The sequence below is a fragment of the Geotrypetes seraphini genome, chromosome 1, assembly GCF_902459505.1.
Source record: "Geotrypetes seraphini chromosome 1, aGeoSer1.1, whole genome shotgun sequence".
In the NCBI taxonomy this organism is placed as follows: domain Eukaryota; kingdom Metazoa; phylum Chordata; class Amphibia; order Gymnophiona; family Dermophiidae; genus Geotrypetes; species Geotrypetes seraphini.
The window spans coordinates 104,934,605-104,960,829 of record NC_047084.1 but is presented as its reverse complement, the minus strand read 5'-3'; the positions used below and the strand labels follow the sequence as shown (position 1 = coordinate 104,960,829).

Here is a 26,225-nt window from a genome sequence, read left to right as displayed (position 1 = left end):
GCTCTGGAATGTGTTGCCAGAGGTTCTGATAGGAGTAATTAACGAAGCTTTTGTAGCAGGAGACTAATGCATGATTGTGTGTTACAGCCTGGTTTTAATTCAAATTTCCACAAAGTTATTCAGAGTAAAGACACAGGGGGATTGCGAAGATCTGTAACGTGACATACTCAGGCTTGAGGAATGGGCATCAACATGGCAGATGAAGTTCAACATGGATAAGGGTAAAGTGATGTATGTAGGTGACAAAAATCTCATGCACGAATACAGGATGTCCGGGGCGGTACTTGGAGAGACCTCCCAGGAAAGAGATTTGGGAGTTCTGATCGACAAGTCAATGAAGCCGTCTGCGCAATGTGCGGCAGCGAAAAGGGCGAACAGAATGCTAGGAATGATAAAGAAAGGGATCACGAACAGATCGGAGAAGGTTATCATGCCGCTGTACCGGGCCATGGTGCACCCTCACCTGGAGTACTGTGTCCAGCACTGGTCGCCATACAAGAAGAAGGACACGATACTACTTGAAAGGGTCCAGAGAAGAGTGACTAAAATGGTTAAGGGGCTGGAAGAGTTGCCGTGAGAGATTGGAGAAACTGGGCCTCTTCTCCCTTGAAAAGAGGAGACTGAGAGGGGACATGATCGACACATTCAAGATAATGAAGAGAATAGACTTAGTAGATAAAGACAGATTGTTCACCCTTTCCAAGGTAGGGAGAACGAGAGGGCACTCTCTAAAATTGAAAGGGATAGATTCCGTATTAACATAAGGAAGTTCTTCTTCACCCAGAGAGTGGAAGAAAAGTGGAACGCTCTTCCGGAGTCTGTCATAGGGGAAAACACCCTCCAGGAATTCAAGACAAAGTTAGACAAGTTCCTGCTGAACTGGAACGTACGCAGGTAGGGCTTGCCTCAGTTAGGGCACTGGTCTTTGACCTAAGGGCTGCCGCGTGAGCGGACTGCTGGGCACGATGAACCACTGGCCTGACCCAGCAGCAGCAATTCTTAAGTTGTTATGAAGGTATAAGCTGCCGAAATATGGTCCGTATTGGTCCTTAAACCGCATTGGGTCCTTAGTACATCCATTCATCTGGATTTTGCTGCTTCATTTTTTATATAGAGTTTTTAATAAAGTGATTTGATTTTGGACTCCTGCTCTCATCCTGATTGTTTGTGGCTTTTCTACTCCTTGCATTTTTGATTTTCTTAATTAGGGGCCAACTAGAAAGTTGCCAAATTCCAGACCATTCTCTAAGCCAGTGATTCCCAACCCTGTCCTGGAGGAACACCAGGCCAATCGGGTTTTCAGGCTAGCCCTAATGAATATGCATGAGAGAGATTTGCATATGATGGAAATGATAGGCATGCAAATTTGCTTCATGCATATTCATTAGGGCTAGCCTGAAAACCCAATTGGCCTGGTGTTCCTCCAGGACAGGGTTGGGAACCACTAAGCTACAAAATCCTGAGTGGAGTAGAACGGGTACAGGAATATATCATTAGTAACAACAATAACACTTGTAATTCTCATATAATTCTAAAAACATAAAAATTATATCCCGTCCCATCCACCTTCTTTCAAATATTATAATCAATTATATCATAAATATAATATAAACATATAATTTACCTGTAATACATTTTTCAAATAAATATAAGAATTCATTAGTTTATCAACCTAATTAAAAATTATAAATCAAAAAAATAGTAAAAAACTAAATTATAAGTGAGTGCTCAGTTTGTAATATCATTCAAACATAGCAGTGTCGTAGAATAATAATATTGTGACTTTCCATCATTGCACCCACTTACCTACCTACCTTGTCCTTAACTGATGAGATAACCTAGTGTTAGTATGGTCAACAACTAAACCATAATGGATGAAACAAAATATGGTACTTAGCTTCACTTAATGATTGGCAATGTCCAGGTTCAGGTGCAAGAGGTTAAAGGGTCTCCTTTATGTCCACTGTTGCTGGTTTGAAATCAAGTTCAAAAAAGTTCAGATGTTATTGTGATAATACATCCCCCAAGACCAAATCCCAACGTGAAATGTTGCACAAGAATCCTCAAGACTCGGTCTACACCGCTATTTCCTCAACACCGAAACTTCGGATCTCACATCGGAAAGAACGCGAGGACAGAGAATCACGTCATTGATTCTTATGTTGTTAATGATGGAAAGTCACAATACTATTATTCTACAACACTGCTGTGTTTGAATGATATTACAAACTGAGCACTCACTTATAATTAGTATTTAGTTTTTTACTATTTTTTGATTTATAATTTTTAATTAGGTTGATAAGAACATAAGAACATAAGCAGTGCCTCCGCCGGGTCAGACCATAGGTCCATCCTGCCCAGCAGTCCGCTCCCGCGGCGGCCCAAACAGGTCGCGACCTGTCTGAATCACCAGAAGGGGCCCCCTTGCCACCTTGGTTTCTCATTGAAGTCCTATCTTCTCATCAAAGTCCTAACCCTCCAGTCTTGCACATGCACGACCTGGTTGGCTTTCTATTCTTATTACCTGGTTAGCTTTCTATACTTGTGTTACATCCCAGCACCTCTCTCAGTATCCCACGATCCCTTTATCCCTCAGGAATCCGTTCAATCCCTGTTTGAATCCCTGTACCGTACTCTGCCTGATCACTTCCTCCGGTAGCGCATTCCAAGTGTTCACGACCCTTTGGGTGAAGAAAAACTTCCTTGCATTTGTTTTGAACCTATCTCCCTTCAGTTTCTCCGAATGCCCCCTCGTACCTGTTGTCCCCTTCAGCCTGAAGAATCTGTCCCTATCCACCCTCTCTATGCCCCTCATGATCTTGAAGGTCTCTATCATATCTCCCCTGAGCCTCCTTTTTTCCAGAGAAGAGCCCCAGCCTATCCAACCTCTCGGCGTATGGGCAGTGTTCCAGCCCTCTTACCAGTTTCGTTGCTCTCCTTTGGACTCTCTCAAGTACCGCCATGTCCTTCTTGAGGTGCGGCGACCAATACTGAACGCAGTATTCCAGAAGTGGACGCACCATCGCTCGATACAATGGCATGATGACTTCCCGCATCCTGGTTGTTATGCCCCTCTTTATGATGCCCAGCATCCTGTTGGCTTTTTTCGAGGCTGCTGCGCACTGTGCAGATGGCTTCAGTGATGCATCCACCAGCACACCCAAGTCTCTCTCAAGTCTGCTGTCTCCCAACAATGCCCCCCCCCCCAATTTGTAGTTGAACAACGGGTTCTTTTTCCCTATATGCATGACCTTGCATTTTTCCACGTTAAAGCGCATTTGCCATTTGTTTGCCCAGTCTTCCAGCTTGTCCAGGTCCCTTTGCAGGTCCTCACACTCCTCCCTGGACCTAACTCTGCCGCACAGTTTGGTATCGTCTGCAAATTTTATAACCTCGCACTTTGCCTCCTTTTCCAGGTCATTGATAAATATGTTGAAGAGCAACGGCCCCAGCACCGATCCCTGTGGCACACCGCTCGTGACTCCCCGCCAGTCAGAATATTGTCCCTTTACTCTGACCCTCTGCAGTCTACCCGCCAACCAGTGCTCGATCCATCTGTGCACATCCCCTCCCACCCCGTGGTTCCACAGCTTCCTAAGCAGCCTTTCATGTGGCACCTTGTCTTTTGAAAATCGAGGTAAATGATGTCGATGGGTTCCCCATTGTCCACCTGACTGCTTATTCCCTCAAAGAAGTACAGAAGGTTCGTTAGGCACGACCTTCCCTTACAGAATCCGTGCTGGCTTGTTCTCAGTAGGCCATTCCTCTCGATGTGCTCGCAAATGCCGTCTTTGATCATAGCTAATGAACTCTTATATTTATTATCTATAATAAATAATTCATTATCTATAATAATATAATGGTAAGCGCGCATGTGCACTCTAAAGCCGTGTTCTCTGATCCGTCGCGATGTGGCCACAAGAGTGCGCATGCGCGCTTACCACGCATCAGGCTTACCATCGCCCCAGACAGCCGCCGATCGCCTCCTCGAGCGAAATGAGGAGCCGGCCAGGGCGGCGCAAGGTCCATGCCCGACCCTGGCAATGTCTATCTTCTGCCATTGCTGCTCCGCGCAACCCCGGCCTCCCCACCATCCCGCGCGCCCCGGCCTCGGCACTGAGTGCGCATGCGCGCTAAGGCAAAGGTGGTGCGGAGCGGCGGCTGCCGGGAGGAGGCCGCGGTGGCTTGAGGTGCCTGCAGGCCGCGGCGGCCCTTCACGGTCTCCTGAGCCGCGTACTCATGCCCCGATTGCCGGCGGTGCTGTACACTGAATGTTCTGTGTCGCAGGCTTTTGTGCTGAGCCGTCTTCAGGGCAGGGCCAATTCGAGCTGTCCAACTCATGAAAAAGGTGGTCCTCGTTGGGACCCAGGACCCTGAAATCTTCACAAGATAAATGTACTACAACAGGGGTTGATGGACAGGGTAAGAGGTGTTGATGGACAGGGGGGAGGAAGAAAAAGGAAGGGAGGCCCACTGCTGGACAGGGGGAGCAGGAAAGAGGTGATGATGGACAGGGGGGAGGTAAAACAAAGGGAGAAGAGCTGCTGCTGGATAAGGGGAGCAGAGAAGGGGTGGTGGAGGACAGCCAAGGAAAAAGAAGACAGAAATACAGAAAGCGGCTAAGGAGAGAAAGAGAGAGAGAGAAAAAAAAAAAAAAAGAAATAAAGACAGACACAGACACACATATTCTAGCACCTGTTAATGTAACGGGCTATAAGACTAGTTTAATAATTTCTCCTACATCTATATTTCTTTTATAAATTCTTTAAAAGCATAAGATAAATATAGAGGATTCCTAGTGGCAAGAAGGTGAGGGAAGTGCTACATTTATTTAGGCCCTCCTTTACTAAGCCGCGGCCAGGGGCACTAAATGCTCCCAAGCTGCTCCGACGCGTAGAGGAATTTTGAGTGTCGGAGAATTTCAGGGCAAATTCTATAAGAAGCGCCCAAACGTTAGGCGCCGACTTAGGCACTGTTCAGCGAGATTCAAGTAAAACTGGGGTGCTATTTAATGAATCACGCTGAGCGGAAGCTATTTTGGAGGCGCCCAAGAAATAGGCCAGCTCTAGGCCCAACTAAAAGTTAAGCACCTGGCTGAGTGCTTAAGCACGCTTAGTAATAATAATAATTTTATTCTTATGTACCGCCAAAGCCATAGTAGTTCGAAGCGGTTTACAATAAGAAGAGCTTATGAGCAGTGATTTTGCAACAAGGCGCCTGACATGTAGCCACGCCCACCTCATAGAAACATAGAAACATAGAAGATGACGGCAGAAAAGGGCTACAGCCCATCAAGTCTGCCCACTCTGCTTACCCACCCCCTGTCTATGCCCTAATGACCCAATTTCCTTATCTTGACCCTCGTAGGGATCCCACATGGGTATCCCATTTATTCTTAAAGTCTGGCACGCTGTCTGCCTCGATCACCTGCACTGGAAGCTTGTTCCAATGATCAACCACTCTCTCTGTGAAGAAATACTTTCTGGTGTCGCCATGAAATTTTCCACCCCTGAGTTTGAGCGGGTGCCCTCTTGTGGCCGAGGGTCCCTTGAGAAAGAAAATATCATCTTCCACTTCGACACGTCCCGTGAGGTACTTAAATGTTTCGATCATGTCTCCCCTCTCCCTACGTTCCTCGAGAGTGTAGAGCTGCAATTTGTTCAGTCTCTCTTCGTACGAGAGACCCTTGAGCCCCGAAATCATCCTGGTGGCCGTCCGCTGAACCGATTCAATTCTGCGCACATCTTTACTATAATGTGGCCTCCAGAATTACACACAGTACTCCAGATGAGGTCTCACCATGGCCCTGTACAACGGCATTATGACTTCAGGCTTCAGGAGGAGACAGACACAAAAGAAACCAACCCCGCACATACAATCAAGGTGAGGTAGAGCAGAGACAGCACACACGAGAGAGACAACAAGGCAAGCAACACAAGGAAGCAACAGGCAAGGGACACAAGCACACAAAGGCACAGGCACTGTAACACAAACAGACTCACTCAAATAGGAAGACTGCAGTCAGGAAGTCAGAAGGTAAGGGGGAGGTAGGATCAGTAGGAAAAAGAGCAGCAGTAGGTCACAACAAATCACTCAGACAACCCACGAGTGAACCACGAAATGGAAGCCCAAGGAAGTCAGAAGATGAGCTTTCCTGTCTTCTGTATCGACTGCAATATGTATGACTACCTCCCTTCGGGGATCCAGGCATACATTTGCGATCGATGCATGGAGATGGATAGCTTGAAATGTCAGGTAAGACTATTGGAGGGAACAGTGATGGAACTCGAAGACAGAATCCGAGCACAGGAGAAGATTCCAGTGGAGTACAGCCCAAACGACGAGGTCAAGGATCTAGAAATGTACATAGAGGAAGCCCATCAGCACCATGTAGAGATCCCAGGGCTGGAAATCTGTACTCAGGAAACCCATGTGAGGAGAGAAGACACCCATGCAAACACAGAAGAAAACGAAGACGAGGTTGGAGACAACCGCACACCAGGAGGAATAGTGAGAGCACAGGAAGATGTCCCCCCATCCAAAGAAGTATCATTGGAGGAAGATGACTGGCCCTACTCCAAGGACGTGGACCTACGCCCCCCAAGGAACTCCCGAATAAAGAAGATGGGGATCATCGTAGGCGACTCCATTATACGACACTAAGACAGCCATACCGCAGGAGGAAGAGAGGACAGGGTCGTCACCTGTCTGCCTGGAGCAAGAGTAAAGGATGTGACCAACAGGATCTCCAGGATCATAGATGGCGCACGGGGAGTGGACACCGCTGTGCTTATCCACGTGGGAACAAATGATGTGAGCGGGCGGAAGTATGACAGGGAAGAGATGAAGGGCCAGCTCCGCTCACTCGGAAGACAACTGAAGATCAGGGAGGTGAAGGTGGCCTTCTCTGAAATCCTCCCTGTACCAAGAGCAGATGGAAAGAGACAAGGGGAATTGCAAGTGATCAACGCCTGGATGAGACGATGGTGCGAAGACGAAGGTTTTGACTTCGTGCGCAACTGGACGGCGTTCTGGGGAAAAAGCAAGTACTACAGAAGGGATGGACTACACCTCAACAACGAAGGAGCAAGAGTTTTGGCAGGCAACATGAAGAAAGCAATAGAGAAGGCTTTAAACTGAAGGACAGGGGAAAGCCGACAGTCGACCACCGGTCGATGGCACGGACAACAGGACGCCCCGACGTAGAAACAAAGGACTACTACTCATACACAAGAGAGATCGACCTCACAGCCAACAAAGGAGAACAAGCAGGAAGGGACAACTCAGACACAGGAGGGGATGACCACACAGCAAACATGGGAGACAACACAGGAGCAGTAAAGGATACCGTAAATGAAACTGTAAGGACAGCCAAGAGTAGAAGGTCCAAAAAGGTAACACAAAGGGAACTTAGATGTATGTATACAAATGCTAGAAGTCTAGGAAACAAAATGGGAGAACTAGAGACGATAGCAAGACATGAGAACATGGATATCATTGGCATAACAGAAACACGGTGGAATGAAGAAAATAAATGGGACACAGTACTACAGGGATACAAACTATATAAAAGGGATCGAGAAGGGCAGAAAGGTGGAGGTATTGCCCTATATGTTAAGGAAGGAATAGATTCTGTTGGAATGATTACAACTGACAGGAAAGAGAAGCTGGAGTCCCTCTGGATCAAAATTCCTGGTCACAATGGTGCAGATACAAAAATTGGCCTTTACTATCGTCCCCCAAGACAGGCGGAGGTCACTGACTCAGAAATGATGGAGGAAATCAAACAAGTATGCAAGACAGGCAATGTAGTTATATTGGGAGACTTCAATTTCCCAGGAATAGACTGGAAACTAGGAGCCTCCAACTGCGGCAAGGAGGCCAAGTTCCTGGAGGTGCTAGGGGATTGCTTCCTGGAGCAAATGGTAAAAGAGCCGACAAGAGGAGACGCCACCTTGGACTTGGTCCTAAATGGTCTCACCAGACCGATAACAGAAGTAGAAGTCATGGTTCCACTGGGAACGAGTGATCACAATGTAATCAACTTTAAACTTGACATCGGGAAAGGGAAACATACCAAAACCTTAACCACCACCTTAAACTTTAAAAAGGGTAAATACGATTGCATGAGAGCCATGGTAACAAAACGACTCGAGAAGATGGTGGACAAACTTGAAACAGTAGATCAGGCATGGTGCCTATTGAAAAATACTATTGCAGAAGCACAAGATCTCTACATTCCGAGGATTTCCAAAGATCGGAGAACTAAAGGCAAAGGAGAACCGGCATGGCTTACCATACAGGTGAAGGAAGCCATAAAAGAAAAGAAGGACTCTTTCAGAAAATGGAAATGCACGAAGACAACCGAAGCCTGGAACAAACATAAAGATGAACAGAAGAAATGTCACAAGGCGGTGAGGGATGCAAAACAGGACTATGAGGAAAAAATAGCCCGGGAGGCTAAAAACTTCAAGCCCTTCTTTAGATACGTGAAAGGGAAAAAACCTGCAAAAGAGGCAGTGGGACCCCTGGACGACAAGGGAAGAAAAGGGTACATCAAGGAAGATAAACAAATCGCAGACAAACTAAATTCCTTCTTTGCGTCCGTCTTTACGAAGGAGGACACCTCAACAATACCTGAAGCGGAGAAACTGTTTACAGGAGAAATAGAGGACAGCCTCACCACAGTTGAAGTGAACTTAGATCAGATATACTACCAGATCGACAAACTTAAAAGTGACAAATCCCCTGGACCGGATGAAATTCACCCAAGAGTCTTGAAGGAATTGAAGGTTGAAATCGGAGAGTTACTGCAAAAACTTGCAAACCTGTCAATCAGAACTGGTCAAATACCAGACGACTGGAGGAAAGCGAACATCACGCCAATCTTCAAAAAAGGATCGAGAGGAGAACCGGGCAACTATAGACCTGTGAGTCTTACGTCTGTCCCCGGCAAGATGATTGAATCACTGATCAAGGATAGCATAGTTCAGCACTTGGACACACACGACTTGATGAAACCCAGTCAACATGGATTCAGGAAAGGGAAATCGTGTTTGACGAATTTACTCCAATTCTTTGAGACCGTGAACAAGCAAATTGATAGTGGAAAGCCGGTGGACATAATATACTTGGACTTCCAGAAAGCATTTGACAAAGTTCCACACGAAAGACTTCTCAGGAAACTACAAAGCCATGGCATAGAGGGAGATATACAAAGATGGATAGGCAAATGGCTGGAAAATAGGAAGCAGAGAGTGGGCATAAATGGGAAGTTCTCCGACTGGGAGAAAGTGACTAGTGGTGTACCCCAGGGCTCGGTACTTGGGCCGATCCTTTTTAATATTTATATCAATGACCTGGAAAACGGAACATCCAGTGAGATCATCAAGTTTGCAGACGACACAAAACTCTGCCGGGAAATCAGATCGCAGGAGGACAGTGAGGAACTCCAGAGCGATTTGTGTCGGTTAGAAAACTGGGCGGAGAAATGGCAGAAGAAGTTCAATGTGGAGAAATGCAAGGTAATGCATTTAGGCAGTAAAAATAAGGAATACGAGTACAGAATGTCAGGTGCAACTCTGGGAAAAAGTGAACAAGAAAGGGATCTGGGTGTACTGATAGATAGGACCCTGAAGCCGTCGGCACAATGCGCGGCAGCGGCAAATAAGGCAAATAGAATGTTGGGCATGATAAAGAAAGGAATCTCGAGTAGATCGGAGAAAGTTATAATGCCGCTTTATAGGGCAATGGTCAGACCACACTTGGAATACTGCGTCCAACATTGGTCTCCCTACCTAAAGAAGGATATAAAACTGCTGGAGAGGGTGCAGAGGCGAGCAACTAAACTAGTGAAGGGTATGGAGAAACTGGAATATGAGGATCGACTTAAAACACTGGGATTGTTCTCCCTTGAGAAAAGGAGACTGCGTGGGGATATGATCGAGACCTTCAAAATACTGAAAGGAATCGACAAAATAGAGCAGAGAAGATTATTTACATTGTCCAATTTGACACGGACAAGAGGACATAAAATGAAGCTAAGGGGGGGCAAGTTCAGGACTAATATCAGGAAGTTCTGCTTCACACAGAGAGTGGTTGACATCTGGAATACTCTCCCAGGGGAGATTATTGCAGAATCGACAGTCCTAGGCTTCAAGGGCAAACTAGATGCATATCTCCTTGAGAGAGGCATATAGAGATATGGTTGGCTATAGGGTAAGCCAGGTGTATACCTGGCAGGGCCTCCGCGTGTGCAGATCACCGGACTTGATGGACCGAAGGTCTGATCCGGAGATGGCGCTTCTTATGTTCTTATGTTCTTATGAAACTTCTATTGATACAACCCAATATCTGCCTTGCCTTAGATGAAGCCTTCTCCATTTGATTGGCAGTTTTCATGTCTGCACTGATGATTACTCCTAAATCTCGTTCTGCTGAAGTCCTAGTTAAAGTTTCTCCGTTCAAGAAGTATGTCCTGCATGGATTTCCGCTTCCAAGGTGCATGACCTTACATTTCTTAGCATTGAAGCCTAGCTGCCAGGTTGAGGACCAACTTTCCAATGTAAGCAGGTCCTGCGCCATATAATTCTGTAAACTGCATTCACTTGCTATATTATATAGTTTGGCGTCATTTTACCTTGAAGCCCTTGAGTCAGGTCCCCTATGAATATGTTGAAAAGGAGTGGACCCAGGACCGAGTCCTCTAACGTGCATAGTGCCTATTTTTTGAAGGCCACCTAAATTTTTAGAGGCGCCTTGTTGCAGAATCGCGCTTTTTTGATAAGCGCCTACGTTTCAATTAGTGATGATTAAAAAGCTTCTAGATGGGCACCTCCGAAATGGGAGGCCGGTTACAAAATTTGGGCCTTAGTGCTCCGGGTCGTGATAGAAGCCTTTACTGCGGCTTAGTGAAGGAGGGGGAGGGGCGTTATTTACTTATTTATGTTATTCAATGCAGACTTCTTATACCACTTGTAACTGTCACAGCAAGGCAAAGTGGTGTTCATTCGAAAGAAATCTAGAAATAAAGGAACTACAAAATCAATAGGAAAATAACTATTCACGCCAACAGTCGTATCGGTTGACGTCTACTGCATTGCCATCGATGGAACTTGACCCGTTGGACCCTTGTTTGTTCTCACAAATTTTGGTGGCAATACAAACTGGATTAAAATATGGATGGAGACCTGGACATTGAATTAAATATTGTTATTTATTAAGTTAAGTTTATTAAAAGTTTATTGATATACTACCTTATCATTTATTTCAAGGTGGTTATACATTTTAAAATAGGGCAGAAACAGATAATATAATTTAACATAACTTTAGCAAAATAAACATACACGATTAGAGGAAGATATCTTCTTTTTCAAGGGTCCCGTGGCAACAAGGGGGCATCCGTGGAAAATCAGGGGCGGGAAACTGCACGGTGACACTAGGAAGTTCTTCTTAGAACATAAGAAGCGCCATCTCCAGAACAGACCCTAGGTCCATCAAGTCCGGCGATCCGCACACGCGGAGACCCCGCCAGGTGTACCCTGGCATAGTTTTGGTCCCCATATCGCTCCAAGCTTCTCGTAAAGAGAAGTGCATCTAGCCTACCCCTACCCATGTCACTTAATGCCACTCATAAGGAGATGTACACCTAACTTACCCTTAAATCCTAGAATGGTGGATTCCGCAATTACCACTGAAAGGGTGGTTGATCGCTGGAATAGTCTTCCACTCCAGGTTATTGAGGCCAGCAGCGTGCCAGATTTTAAGGCCAGATGGGATAGACATGTGGGATCTATCCACAAAGATAGATAGGGAGGGTCATTAGAGTGGGCAGACTTGATGGGCCATGGCCCTTATCTGCCGTCTATTTCTATGTTTCTATACACGACTGGACAAACGGGTACAAGTGGAAAAGAAGGGGAGAACTACAATGATGAAAGAAAAGTAAGATATTAAAGGTATAAACAAAAGGGAGGGATTAAAAACAAGTAAGTCCAATAGAAGTGGACTTGTAAAAGATAAAAAGTTTTGTTTGTTTGGGTTTTTAAAAAAAATAAAAATCCTTAAAAGGACATTTACACTTGAAAGGCATCTTTAAAAAGGAATGTCTTAAGGAAAGATTTAAATTTCTCAAGATTCGTTCTCTCTCTTAGAGCATTTGGTGCTGAGTTCCAGAGGGTCGAGGCAACTACTGAAAGGATAGTGTTTCTTCTAGTGTTAATATGGTTCAAGGCATTTGCCATAATCCAGACAAGAAATAACTAATGAATGATCTCCTTTGTAGGAAACGAAGAGCTAACGCTGGCTTTTACAAAGCTGCGGAAGAGGACTTTCTACCATGGGCCAAGGAGGTAAATGCTCCGACGCTCGTAGAATTCTTATGAGCCTCGGAGCATGTACCTCACTGGCCCACGGTCGAAACCTCAACCGCGGCTTTGTAAATGGAGCCCTAAGTGATAAGACCTGAAGAAGACTTCCAGGGGAACTGGTGGTGACAACTGTTGGGTCAGGTTTTAGATATGCTTGGGAGACATATGAAAGGCAATGGTCTGAGGGAGATAAATGAGATGGACGGGGGGGAGCTGCTTTGTTTTTGTGACTCTGTAAGTTCATCTATCAGAAACAGGGTTGTGCGAGAGTATTAAGCACCCTGAGCAATCCTTCATACGTGTCACCTCACCTCCCCAATTAAGTTAATGGTTATGTCGCTTCCCTGAGAGTAAATAAACTCAGCAATTATATCCCCATCACTACTCCACCCAGAATAATCCTGTAAAAACACATAATTGGACACAGGAAGGGCTATTGTCAAAATGTTCCCCTAAAAGCATTTTAAGGTGCACAGAGTTCAAATTTTCCCTTTCAAAGATATTTAATTTATTGCCTACTGTTAATTTGAAATTTTTGGACTTGGCAGTGCTCCCAAGACTTTTTTTTTTCAGAGGGGGACCTTTTACTATGGCGCGCTAAGGGGAGGGGGGGAGAATTCACCATGTAGCGTTAGGGCTTAATGGTTCATTAATTTTTTAACTGAAAGGAGTTTTCAGGTCCAGTATTTGGGTCTCAATTCTGATTATTGTGGGTGTACTTCGGGGGTCTGCTCGGGGGTCTGCTCTGTTTCGGGGGTCTGGTCTGCAGCTTCACTATTCCTGTACTTGATCAATGCAGCTATCTCGATGTACTTTTTGATTCTACTCTGTCCTTTAGGCCCCGTTTGAGATTTTTAGGAAAGCTTAAAGTTTATTTATCTATAATTAATTTTCAATCTGTCATAGTTGCAATAATCCCTCCTACTTTTGACTATTGCAATTCATTGTATCTTGGTTTATCGAAATACAACTTACATGCATTGCAGTTGTCCCAGAATGCAGCTGAAAGGCTAATTGTTAAATTGGCTAGATTTTACGCCTGTTCTTCAGGACTTACCTATACCTGCACGAATTGAATACAAAATTTTGTGTTTGTTTTATAAGGAGTTGACTAATAATAGTCCTCATATTGGCTTCTTTGTTTCAAAAGCATCATTTGTCATGCTCTTTACGTTCTGCTGATTAAATGTTAGTAAAATCCATTCAACTTGTTAAACATTTGCTAAATCATCGATCAATGTTCTCAATCCAAGGCGTTTGTGTATGGAATGCTTTGCCAACGGAAGTTACAAGGTTCTCAGCCCAACCAAGAAGAGAATGATGTGGAGCCATGAAACATACAAGTTGTTCCACACTTTTCTTGACATTTTTTTGTTTCAGTGAGGTAAATGCACCTATTCAAGTTATTCCATACTTTTCTGGACATTTTTCATTTCATTTCAGTGGCCCCTCGTACAGTAGATCACTTTCTGGGGTTTTTGCAATTTAGAAAACTCTTGAAATCAGTCCTTTTTCATCATAGTTAACAGTAAATTTTATATCTGCAATCTGTTTTTATTTTATTTTTGTAAGTCTTGTCATGCATTTTAGTATACGAGTATTACTGTGTATGCTTAATTGTACCCCGCAGAGAACGTGCAGCTGTAGAGGGCTATAAGTTTTAAAAATTAACAATGCACCTTTAATATACATTAAGGGACATAGACCATTTGGGTCTTTATCTGCCATCATCTACTATGTTACTATACTAAATTCTAAAGCCATTTTTAGCGTTTGACATGCAGTAACTCCCTTAATGCAGACCTGGAAGTGGAGTTGATGAGAACATCCCAGGAAGAAGAAGGACAAAAGCTCAAAATCCCCAGTTTCTGGGTCCGTGACCCCCTAGGAGGCATAAGGTAGTGGTGGCTAGTGATTCCCTTCTGAGGGGTACAGAGGAATTCATCTGCAGACCAGACAAGATGTCCCAGGAGGTATGCTGTCCGACTTGTGTCAAAATCCAAGATGCTATGGAAAGCTGCCCTCTATGCCTGGAATAAATTACCCGAGTTTGTCCTTCAAGCCTCTTCCCTTGTTTAAAAGCAGACTGAAAACCCACCTTTTTGATATAGCTCCTCTGCCCTCCATCCCAGCCGGCTCATTAACCATTCCCCTTAACTATATCCATGACATCCTGTTTGTCTGACTTGACTGATTCGATTGTAAGCTCTATTAATCAGGGACTGTCTTCTTTGTGACTCTGTACAGAACTGTATACATCTGGTAGCTTTATAGAAATAATTAATAGTAGTAGTAGTAGTGTGAAGAGTTTCAGTGTTTGGGAAGCAGAACTGAGATTGTGATGTCATAATGCCTCATTCCACCAAAAAGAGCCAACCTCATCAGTGATGTCACAATGGCTTGATTGTTCTGTACTCCCCTCTGCCCTCAACCCATCCAGCAGATTAACCGTTCCCCTTGACTGTATCCATGACATCCTGTTGGTCTGTCTAGATTGTAAGCTCTTTTGAGCAGGTACTGTCTTCTTAGTGACTCTGTACAGCACTGCATACATCTAGTAGCGCTATAGAAATAATTCATAGTAGTCGTAGTAGTCGTAGTAGTGTAAAGAGTTTGTCTTTGGGAAGCAGAGCTGAGCTTGTGATGTCATAATGCCTCATTCCACCAATAAGAGCCAACCTCATCAGTGATGTCACAATGGCTTGATTGTCCTGTACTCCCCTCTGCCCTCCAATCCAGCCAGAAGATTAACCCTTCCCTTTAACTGTATCCATGACATCCTGTTTGCCTGTCTTGGCTGTTTAGACTGTAAGCTCTTTTGAGCAGGGACTGTTTTCTTCTTCATTGTGACTCTGTACAGCGCTGCGTATGTCCTACCAAAGAAACGAACTCAGTGAACAACGCGTGCCCAAAATGTTTTTGAAAAGGAAACAAAGGATGTCAGGGGTCCTAAAAAAAAATAAAGTAACATTAAAATGAAACAGAATAATAATGACATGAAAAGTGGAAGAATAGAAATAACAAATGGAAATGAAAGTAAAAGATAGGTTGCTATGTGGTGTGCTTATAGAGAAGGGAAGGAGTGAAAGATCCATACTGAGCGGGAACAGTGTTAGAAATGCACTAACAGCTGTATTTTGTGACAATGACAATACTCTAGAGTCTATGAGCATCGGAGCTGTTACCGCAGCGGCAAGCACTAACAAACACACCATGGTTTTGTAAAAGGTGAGGTAGGCAAAGGGTGCTTAACTTTAGACGTCTGGTTATACAATGAGGGGTTAGACCTTCAGAAAGATTTTTTGTACTTTGCTAATTCAATGACCTCTAACAGGGGTAGGCAATTCCGGTCCTCAAAAGCCGGAGCCAGGACAGGTTTTCAGGATGTCCACAATGAATATGTATGAGATGGATTTGCACGCACTGCCTCCTTGAGATGCAAATCTATCTCATGCATATTTATTGTGGATATCCTGGCTCCGGCTCTCGAGGACCGGAATTGCCTACCCCTGACCTCTTCTGGTAAGTCAGTTTCTGGACTAGGGGAAAGGGCTTGAGGGGAAGGGGACCAGCATCACTGTCTAGCCCACAGGTGTCAAAGTCGGTCCTCGAGGGCCAGAATCCAGTCGGGTTTTCAGGATTTCCCCAATGAATCTGCATGAGATCTATTTGCATGCACTGCTTTCAATGCATATTCATTGGGGAAATCCAGAAAACCCGACTGGATTGCGGCCCTCAAGGAGGGACTTTGAGACCCCTGATGTGGAGGGTTCCTTAGTCACTTAGTGCTGCTTAGAACAGGGGTGGGCAACTCCGGTCCTCGAGGGCTGGAATCCAGTCAGGTTTTCAGGATTTCCCCAATGAATATGCATGAGATCTATGTGCATGCACTGCTTTCAATGCATATTCATTGGGGAAATCCAGAAAACCCGACTGGATTGCGGCCCTCGAGGACCGACTTCGACACCCCTGCTCTAAGGTGATAGTGAGATAGGTTGGAGGTTTGTGCGCAAAGTAGCTATCTTGATAGTTGGTAAAACAAATTTGCGAGTTCCGAAATACTAATGTGGGAGAGAAGGGCAAAGCCATAAACCTGACTGGCATCATCTGTTAGACGCAAATGGGTGGCACCTATTACTTCAGAAGAACCTGCAGGGAAAAGCATAATTCAAAAAGTGTGATATCAAAAAAAAAATTATTAAATTAAAATACTAAAGCTGTATTAAACCTATGGATGCACATTTGTGCATAAAGGCCCAGATTCTGTAAACGGCGTTCCAATTGTAGGCGTCCTACCGCTGTCTAACCAGCCAATCGGGACGCACGTTTCTTTAAAAAAAAAAAAAAAAAAAGCTCCCGAGGCAGGTCGCCTACATTGGAGGCGCCTCCGGGAGCCTAGGGAGGTGCACATGCCTGCCTAAGCTCGCCTAAGGCAAGGCGTGGGCGTGGTTTGCCCAAGAAGTAGCCTTAGGTGGACCTAGGTGGCTGTACGCGGGAGACGCGTACAATGTAGGCCAGCAAAATGCTAGCCTACATTGTAAGTAGATGCAGCCGCTGAGCTTATTGCGGCAAGGGATCTCCTTGCTGCGATAAGTTTAGCGGCCACAGTAGCAGCTGCCTGTCCCGCTCGATAATTGCCGTCAGAAAGGATGCCCAGTTCCTCCTGCTGGAATTCCCCCCACCCCTCTCCGAATGATGGCCGGCAGGAGGGATGGCCAATCCCTCCTGCCGGAACCACCCCGTAAATCGCATCGCCACCGGCCCCCCTCCCCCGTAGATCGCTACGCCCCCCCCGACTCGAACCCCCTGGACCCCCCTCTAACCTTTTAGGAAGGCCAGCCGACTGGGTCTTCCTAAAAGGTTAGGGGGGTTCCGAGTGGGAGGGTGGTCTGGGTGGAGGGGGAAGTGTGATATATGGGGGGTGGGGGTCCGGGTGGCATGATCAAAGGGGGGATTCCGGCAGGAGGGATTAAGCAGGAGGGATTGGGCCTTAGGCGCCTGGGCCAATCAGGCCTTAGGCCCCTCTCCGGTGCATCCTACAATGCACCGGAAAGGGCAGGTCCACCTCATTCAGATGGAGGTGGGCCTGCCAGCTGGACGGAGGGAAGACCCGGCCGGTCAGCCTTCCTAAAAGGTTAGTGGGGGGGTCGGGGAGCTTTGGGTGGGGTGGGGGTTGGGGGGCAGCACGATCTACGGGAGTGAGGTGAGGGGGGTTTCCAGCAGGAGGGATTGGACATCCCTCCTACCGCCATATAAGGGGGGGTTCCGGAAGCAGTGATTGTGTATCCCTCCTGCCCCTATCTATGGGGGGGTTTTCCGGCAGGAGGGATTGGGCATCCCTGCTGCTGGTGATCATTTGGGGGGGGGATGGGCAGCCGCTAAACTTATCGCTGCAGAGAGATCCCTTGCAATAAGCTCAGCGTCCGCGTTTACTTACAACCCAGTTCTCTAACTGGCATCTGTAACATGGACGTCAGTTAGAGAATCGGGTTCACTTTAGACGGGCTTAGGTGCGATTCTGTATAGGACGCCTGTCGGCTTCTGAGACCGGGTGTCCTATACAGAAACCAGGCCAAAATGTCCATAGTGGCCATGAAGCAAACATAAGAAAAACATCACCAAACTTAAAAATATGACAGAAAACATATAAAACTGTATTGAACCTATGGGTGCACTTATATGCATAAAATATAGTATGTCCATAGTTAAAACTTAAAATATATAAACCGACTTATAATTTAGACAAAAGTATATAAACTGACATGACTTAGAAAAAAGTAAAAACAATAGCGTTGGACCTTTTATCATAAAAGACGGCGTGCGAGTTTTGGGTGGAACACCATCTTGTGCCAAAGTCAACAAACCTTAAAATCCAATGTCAATGTGGAATAATCACAGAGGGGTCTTTCTATTAAGATGCGCTAACCGATTTAGCCCACTCCAGGTGATAAAAGCCAGCAGCGTGATGGATTTTAAGAAAAAATGGGATACTCTTGTGGGATCTTTAAGGGAGTAAATCCAGGGAGGGGGATACTTGGAATGGGCAGACTTGGTGGGCTATAGCCCTTTTCTGCCGCTTTTTTCTATGTTTCTATGTTTCAAATGCTAAAGCATTCATTATATTTTAGGGGCATCTTAGCATTTAGCGTACGCTAAATCAGTTAGTACACCTTAATAAAAAGACCCCAGAGAATGCTGGGATGTGTGGATAAAAGTTGTGAGTATAGTATTGCATCGGGAATGGACAAACTACAGTAGACGGGCCTTGTCTCTGCCTTTCTTGAAATTTGCAGATATTGGGTTCTACCTTGCATTCAGCCAGCTTCCGTGCAATATGCATTTTATTAGATGGGCATGCGTGTGCTGTTGCAGTAGCCATGCTGGCTCAGTAGAAAGATGATAATGAAGCTCTCTTTGAAGTCTGTCCAGCTTGCCTGCCTCGAGGAAATTCGGTGCCATCATCCGCAGTGGAGAGGGTGAGGTTTCCTTGAAAGTGAAAGATGCTGTCTGGCTGGTCAGTGTAATATCATGTTATTATTTCAGGTGTGCTCTATGATGGCAAAGCTGTAGAGTGAAAAGTCCTGAGGGAAGCTGCATTTGGAGATGTCATACTTGTCAAAAGTTTCAAGTTTCGAATATATTGTAGTTGATATACCGCCTAAGTACCTGGGCGGTTTACATAAAATGGAAACGTTTGTACAAATGCTTCAAAGGTAATAACATAATCAAAAATCAAAAGGGAGACAACTAAAAAGGACTTATTGGCATACTATATGTAATGTATTTTCTATATCTGTTCCGTTATCATATGACATTGTTATATTACGATCGTCTAATCCAGGGGTGTCCAACCTGCGGCCCAAGGGCCACATGCGGCCCCGTGAAGTATTTTGTGCGGCCCCGGTCGAGGGCGATGCAGTTTTCCTCTGCTGCCCCCAGGTGTTTACTGTCTTGCCGGCTCCCTCCTCTGTCTTGCGCGGCCCCAGAAAATTTTTTTTTCGGCCAATGCGGCCCAGGGAAGCCAAAAGGTTGGACACCCCTGGTCTAATCCTAAGATTGGCATTACATCCACTAGTTCCAGGTTATTTGATTTTATGATAGCTCTGGCTCTCCATATTGTGATCCTCTGTTGGAGGTATAATCTGTATGTCAACTATCATGGATGGTGGAATAACTTATGTGCATATAGGAAATATGAAGAGATTATAGCATTAAAGATCAATCATATATCATCCTTTATTAGAAACTGGAATATCTTAGACACATATTGCACTTATTGACATGGTTAACTTTCGAGGTTGTTATGTATACATTTGCAATTTATATTATTAATACAGTGACAATGACAATGCTCTATTTAAGGTGATAGAGAGATATGTTGGAGGTTTGTGCGCAAAGTAGCCGTCTTGATAGCTATTATTATAGGTGTCAGGTCAAAATCGTGGAAGACAAAGGCGCGCACCGACAACTGAGCGCAGCGCGGAGGCGCGCGCCGAAGAAAATAACTGTTTTTAGGGGCTCCGACGGGGGTGTGTGTGGGGGAACCCCCCCACTTTACTTTATACAGATCGCGCCGCGTTGTAGGGGCGTTGTGGGGGGTTTGGAGGGTTGTAACTCCCCACATTTTACTGAAAACTTCACTTTTTCCCTAAAACTAGGGAAAAAGTTAAGTTTACAGTATAATGAGGGGGTTACAACCCCCCAAACCACCCACAACGCCGCCGCGATCTGTATTAAGTAAAGTGGGGGGGCTCCCCAACAAAACCCCCCTGTCGGAGCCCCTAAAAACTGTCATTTTCTTTGGCGCGCGCCTCCATCTTGCGCCCAGTTGTCGGCGTGCGCCTTTGTCTTCCGCGGTTTTGTCTATGAACCATTATTATATTATATATTTGTTGAAAATTTATAAATAAATTAAAAAAAGGACATACTGAAGGGTAAAGATGGATACATTATTGAGCTCAACATTATTTAGAGCAGCCCCTCCCATTGTTTTTTCCTTAATTGTACTCTTTTACTTTGACTGTTGTACTTCTTGCCTTTTTAGCTTTTGTTCCTGTTTCTCTTTGTTTTTAAAAGTCTTCGAAAGTTATTGTTACTATTTGGTGATGTAATGTCAGCTCAAACTTGGATTTTAGCTAAAGTATGTTTTACGTTTTTATGAATTTGTACACCGCCTAGAACAGAGGTAGGCAATTCCGGTCCTCGAGAGCCGGAGCCAGGCCAGGTTTTCAGGATATCCACAATAAATATGCATGAGATAGATTTGCACCTCAAGGAGGCAGTGCATGCAAATCCATCTCATACGCATTCATTGTGGATATCCTGAAAACCTGACCTGGTTCCGGCTCTCGAGGACCGGAATTGCCTACCACTGGCCTAGAAGGTTAATTGGGCAGTATAAGAAATTTAGTTTTTAGGCCTGATTCGAATTTAGACAGACAATGTTCTTGTCTCAGATCTATGAATGATTAATTGACCCGTTTTTGGGTTGTTGTTGTTTTTTTTCCTTGGTTAGAGTTTTGGTTTAGGTTCTGTTGCACAGGTTGTCCTAGGAAAAAAGGAGTACGGACAGTATTTGAGTATTAATCTCTCATTTGGATTTGGTGTCACCATGGGAATTCATGTAGCCGGAGGAATCTCTGGTAAGTACAATAGAAGCTGCTGTATCTGTTGTTAAAAAAAACTAGGCCAATGCATCCTACGTATCGCAAAATCAAGAGGACCGGCACCTGAGCTTGAGAAGAACCAGGAACAAAGTTAAGGGGCTCTTTTACTAAAAGGAACTAACCCATGTATTCTGTATAGTTGCCCAAACTTATGGCAAACTGTTGCCCAAATTGGGGCACAGATCTCAGATCTGTGCACAAACTAATTAGTCAATCAGATGCTAACAATTGACAGTAATTAGGAGTTCCGCGTGGTTCCGCCCTATTCTATAACATGCACGCTGAAATTTCATAGCGCATAACTCAAAAGGCGTCTTAGCCATGGGAGGCATATGGACGGATAAACCAAACAGGACAGAGAAGGCGACTTTAGAGGGCTGTAATACTTTATTCGTTCAAACAGATTATATGCGTACATGTTTCGGCCAGAATGGCCTGTATCAGGAGTCTATAGTTTAAAAAACATGAATATATCAACATACAAATATTGTATATATTAAAATGGATCATCTAAATGATAAAACTCACAAATACAAAAAAGATGAGCATATGACAATAGAGAAACAATAATTATAGTACACTTCTCCCTCAATATTCGCAGGGGTTAGGGGCAGAGCCGGGCCATGAATATTAAAAAATCGCGACTAATATTCAGGCCAGTTCAGCCCTCTGAGACTCCCCGGAACCGTACCTGGTGGTCTAGCGAGCTTTCGGGGGCTGGAGCGATCTTCCTACGTTCCTAACTCATGCAGATCACTCATAGGAAATGGCTGCCTTGAGCTCCCGTCGTAGTCTCGAGAGACTACGGGAGCTCACGGCAGCCATTTCCTATGAACGATCTGTACGGAGCAGGAGCGTAGGAAAATTGCTCCTGCCCCAAAAGCCCGCTAGACCACCTAGCACGGTTCCGGGGAGTTTCAGAGGGCTTAAAAATAGCCCATAAAATAAAAAATGATTTAAAAAAAAAATAGCAAATAACCGAATCCGCGGATACTGAAACCGCGGATTCAGAGGGAGAAGTGTATATGTATATAGATGGTATAAATAGGTTAGATACACATATATTTAGCTCATGTATTGTAAGACCTTTACTGAAGCTCATGCAAACCGCTCAGAATTGACTCCCCAGTCATTAGTAGCAGTATATAAGCTTCCAATAAACAAATATTTTAAAAATATATATTGAAAAAATACGTGTAAACCATTTGAATAATAATGAAGAATAAGGCATCCCCACATATACAAATGAAAATACCACATAAAACGGAAAAACATATATTATAAAACATATAATTAACAATATATATACTGTTTGAAAAAAAACTTATAAAGAATATTTAAGATCATAAAATATATATACTGTATATGCATAATCAACATGTTGGGACAGAAGTCATGATATAATGTGCATTTGAGCAATTGATCATACAGAGATATGTAAATAATAAATGCTCCTTTTTCTATAACTTTGTCTAATGGAATGAAATAATAAGAAAAAATGAAGTAAAACAAATAAACCCCCCTCCTTCACTAACGCGTAGCGTGGGTTTTAGCACCGGCAGCGGCAGTAACTGCTCTGACGCAGTTACCGCCGCTGCTGGCGTTAAAACCTGCGCTACGTGTTAGTGAACGAGGGGGAAAGAGAGCAAACCTGAACAGAAGTTTGATACCTAGTAATCAACTCTCTATGGCAATTCTGGTCCTCGAGAGACACAGGCAGGTCAAGTTTTCAGAATATCCACAATAAATAGGCATAGGAACATAGTAAATGACGGCAGATAAAGACCCGAATGGTCCATCCAGTCTGCCCAACCATACATGCTCCATAAATGGGTGGAGAAATGGCAGATGAAGTTTAATGTGGAAAAGTGCAAAGTAATGCATTTAGGCAGAAAGAACAAGGAACACGAGTATAGAATGTCAGGTGCAACTCTGGGTAAGAGCGAACAAGAAAAGGACCTGGGTGTACTGATAGATAAACCCTGAAACCGTCGGCACAATACGCGGCAGCGGCAAAGAAAGCAAATAGAATGTTAAGCATGATAAAGAAAGGAATCACGAGTAGATCGGAGAAAGTTATAATGCCGCTTTATAGGGCGATGGTCAGACCACACTTGGAATACTGCGTCCAACATTGGTCTCCCAACCTAAAGAAGGATATAAAACTGCTGGAGAGGGTGCAGAGACGAGCAACGAAGCTAATAAAAGGTATGGAGAACTTGGAATATGAGGAACGACTTAAGAGACTGGGATTGTTGTCCCTTGAGAAAAGGAGACTGCGAGGGGATATGATCGAGACTTTCAAAATACTGAAAGGAATCGACTAAATAGAGCAGGAAAAACAATTATTTACAATGTCCAATGTGACACGGACAAGAGGACATGGACTGAAGCTAAGGGGGGACAGGTTCAGGACAAATATCAGGAAGTTCTGCTTCACGCAACGAGTGGTAGACGCCTGGAATGCTCTCCCAGAGGAGGTTATTGCGCAATCCATCGTTCTAGGATTTAAAAGCAAACTAGATGCACATCTCCTTACGAGAGGCATAGAAGGATATGGGTGACTAAAATTACGCCAGGTGTACACGTGGCTGGGCCTCTGCGTGTGCGGATCGCCAGACTTGATGGACCGAAGGTTTGATCCGGAGATGGCAGTTCTTATGTTCTTGTAAATTAATTAATTTAGTTTAAATGGTCCTTTTTCGTAAAACAGGGGGTTAATTAGCTTAAAAATATTGTAAAGTTATTGCACTTATCTTTTCTGATTTTATGAATTAAGCTATTACTGTATATTGCTTCTTTCAAGATACTGCTGTATGCCAAATCAATGATAATCTATTCTGTATTTATAACTTTAAATTCCACTAAGGACCTATTGATCACTAAAGTAAGCTTCAGAATTCCACCAGAATTCAATAGTGTAGCTTATTTTTTTTAAAATATAGTTTATAGTTTTTATACAAAGCGGATTACAAAATACATACACAATAAAACGCAGAAATACAGACACATACCAAAAAATTCATAATACTAAAATCAAATCAACACATATAGAGGAGCATAATCAAAACAAACATCTAAGTCTGTTTGGGGCCTAAGTCGCAAGTCGCAAAAGTCGGACAAAAGTCGGACATGGGAAAAGGTCCATTTTCAAAAAATACGTCCAACATATATATATTTTTTTCCGAAAATCGTCTAACTGTACGTCCAGCCATCTGATCATCCAGAACACTAAGTTGTTTGTCTTTATACCCCTTTTTTGTCCATAAGTTCGTCCAAGTCACAAACACCTAGAAAAAAACCTTTTGGGCGGGGGAGGGGCCAGAAAAGTGATGGACTGGACACCCAGCCATGGCACCAGAGTAGTGGGGTACCTTACAGGGCACTGCTGCAAACTTCACAAAAAGGGTCCCACATAAACATCTCACTACAGCTCCCTTATAGGTCATGATGAGCCCCCCAAAACACCCCCAGAATCTACTAGACCCACCTATCTACCACCCCAATAGCCCTTATAGCAGCAGGTGACACTTATATGGCAGTACAAAAGGGTTGGGGGGTGCACATGTTTCACCATGAATGCAGTGATTAGAGTGGCTTATGGGCCTGGGTCCTCCTCTTCATGGTTCACTAACCCACCCCCAAGACCATTTAAGCCACCTCTATGCAGCTCTACTAGGCTTTCCTATGCCAGGCTGCCAGGTGCTGATGTTCTGGAGGCAGATATGTAAAGTTGATATTACGATTTTTAAGGGGTTGGGGGGAGGGGTCAGTGATGACTGGGGCAGTTTGTGGGGGTCTGTACTTTGTGTCTGCAGTGCTTATTTGATCACTTTGGATACCTTCTTGTGACTTAGACCTGATTTTAGATGGCCTAAGTCACAACATCCACGTTCCGTCTAGGCAGTGTTGTAAAACTTTCGGTTATACATGCAGTACGACTAAGTCTAGGACGTCCCACGTCCCGCCCAAATCCCGCCCTTGACACGCCTCCTGACACGCCCCTTTTAGCTCTGGTCGTTCAGCAGCACTGTGAAGGCCTAAGTCGTTTTTAGATACATCTAAAACCCGGTTTGATTATCGGCACTTGGACAACTTGTGTTACTGATCGTCCAAGTGCCAATTTAGGCAAGTTTTTAGATGTTTTTCTGTTTCGATTATGAGCCCCATAAGGTTTAAAAACAGCTCAATGCATACTATGTACTAAGCCCTGTTACTCTTTACTCTTCAATGCACAACTCAACCCCCTTACTTCATTTTACAAAATAGGTGACATTACAACAATCGCTTAATCATGGTCAAATTCCCTTGCTGCCTTATATATAATGGAAGACTGTTCCATTCTGCTGGACCCGCGCAGAAAAATAGACAAAAGACAAATGAGACTGTGTAGAAAGCTAATAAAATAGAAAGTAAGCTCATCAGAGGACATTGTAAACTAAAAGGAGCGATTGTAAGGGCGATGAACCGTTTTGTGAGGCAAGTAAGTAAAAGTAAGAGGAAAAGAAGACCGTTTTGGTTCGCAAAAGTAGTAGCTGAGAAGGTAAGGAATGAGAGGTTAGCTTTCATAAACTACAAAAGATCGCAGAAAGAGGAAGACAGGCAAAAATATCTGGAAAAGTTAAGAGAGGCTGGTCGTGTAGCCAGGAAAGCAAAGATACAAATGGAAGAAAAAATAGCTGACAGGGTAAAACGGGGAGAAAAGACATTTTTTAGATATATTACATTACATTAGTGATTTCTATTCCACCGTTACCTTGTAGTTCAAGGCGGATTACAGATGAATTGTCAGGACATTTAGAAGTATATAAGAAGTGGTCTGGATATTTCTAATTTGCTAGGAGTGGACTGTATTGCAGGTGATGTTTAAGGTAGATCTAGGTGTGTTAGTTTGGTTTTATGTATTAGTGATATGAAGAAGTGCAAAAATGGCATTGTGAGTCTCAGAGGTGAAGGGGAGGAATATGTAGAAGCTGATAAAGAAAAAGCCAAATTGCTTAACAAATATTTCTGTTCTGTGTTCACGGCTGAAGCGCCAGGAGTAGGACCGCAGAAGACAAACGTGAATAGGGATGGAGGAATAATAGACCCTGATCGATTTTCTGAGGGTTGTGTTCATGAAGAGCTAGCTAAAATAAAGGTAGACAAAGCGATGGGGCCGGATGATGTACATCTGAGGGTGCTGAAGGAA

The 26,225-nt window shown here is 44.2% G+C and overlaps 1 protein-coding gene across 4 annotated transcripts in view; it reads left to right on the top strand.

Moving 5' to 3' along the window:
- Positions 1-26,225, top strand: part of LOC117352658 (aquaporin-7-like) — a 54,055-nt gene that overhangs the window by 14,741 nt on the left and 13,089 nt on the right. For all 4 annotated transcript variants that reach the window (XR_004537751.1, XM_033929235.1, XM_033929238.1 and 1 more), the window contains one exon: positions 20,884-21,010. Coding sequence is in view for 3 of the 4 variants with exons in the window: in XM_033929235.1 (XP_033785126.1) it covers positions 20,884-21,010 (127 nt within the window). In the remaining variant the exon portion in view is untranslated. The remainder of the gene's footprint in view (positions 1-20,883; positions 21,011-26,225) is intronic.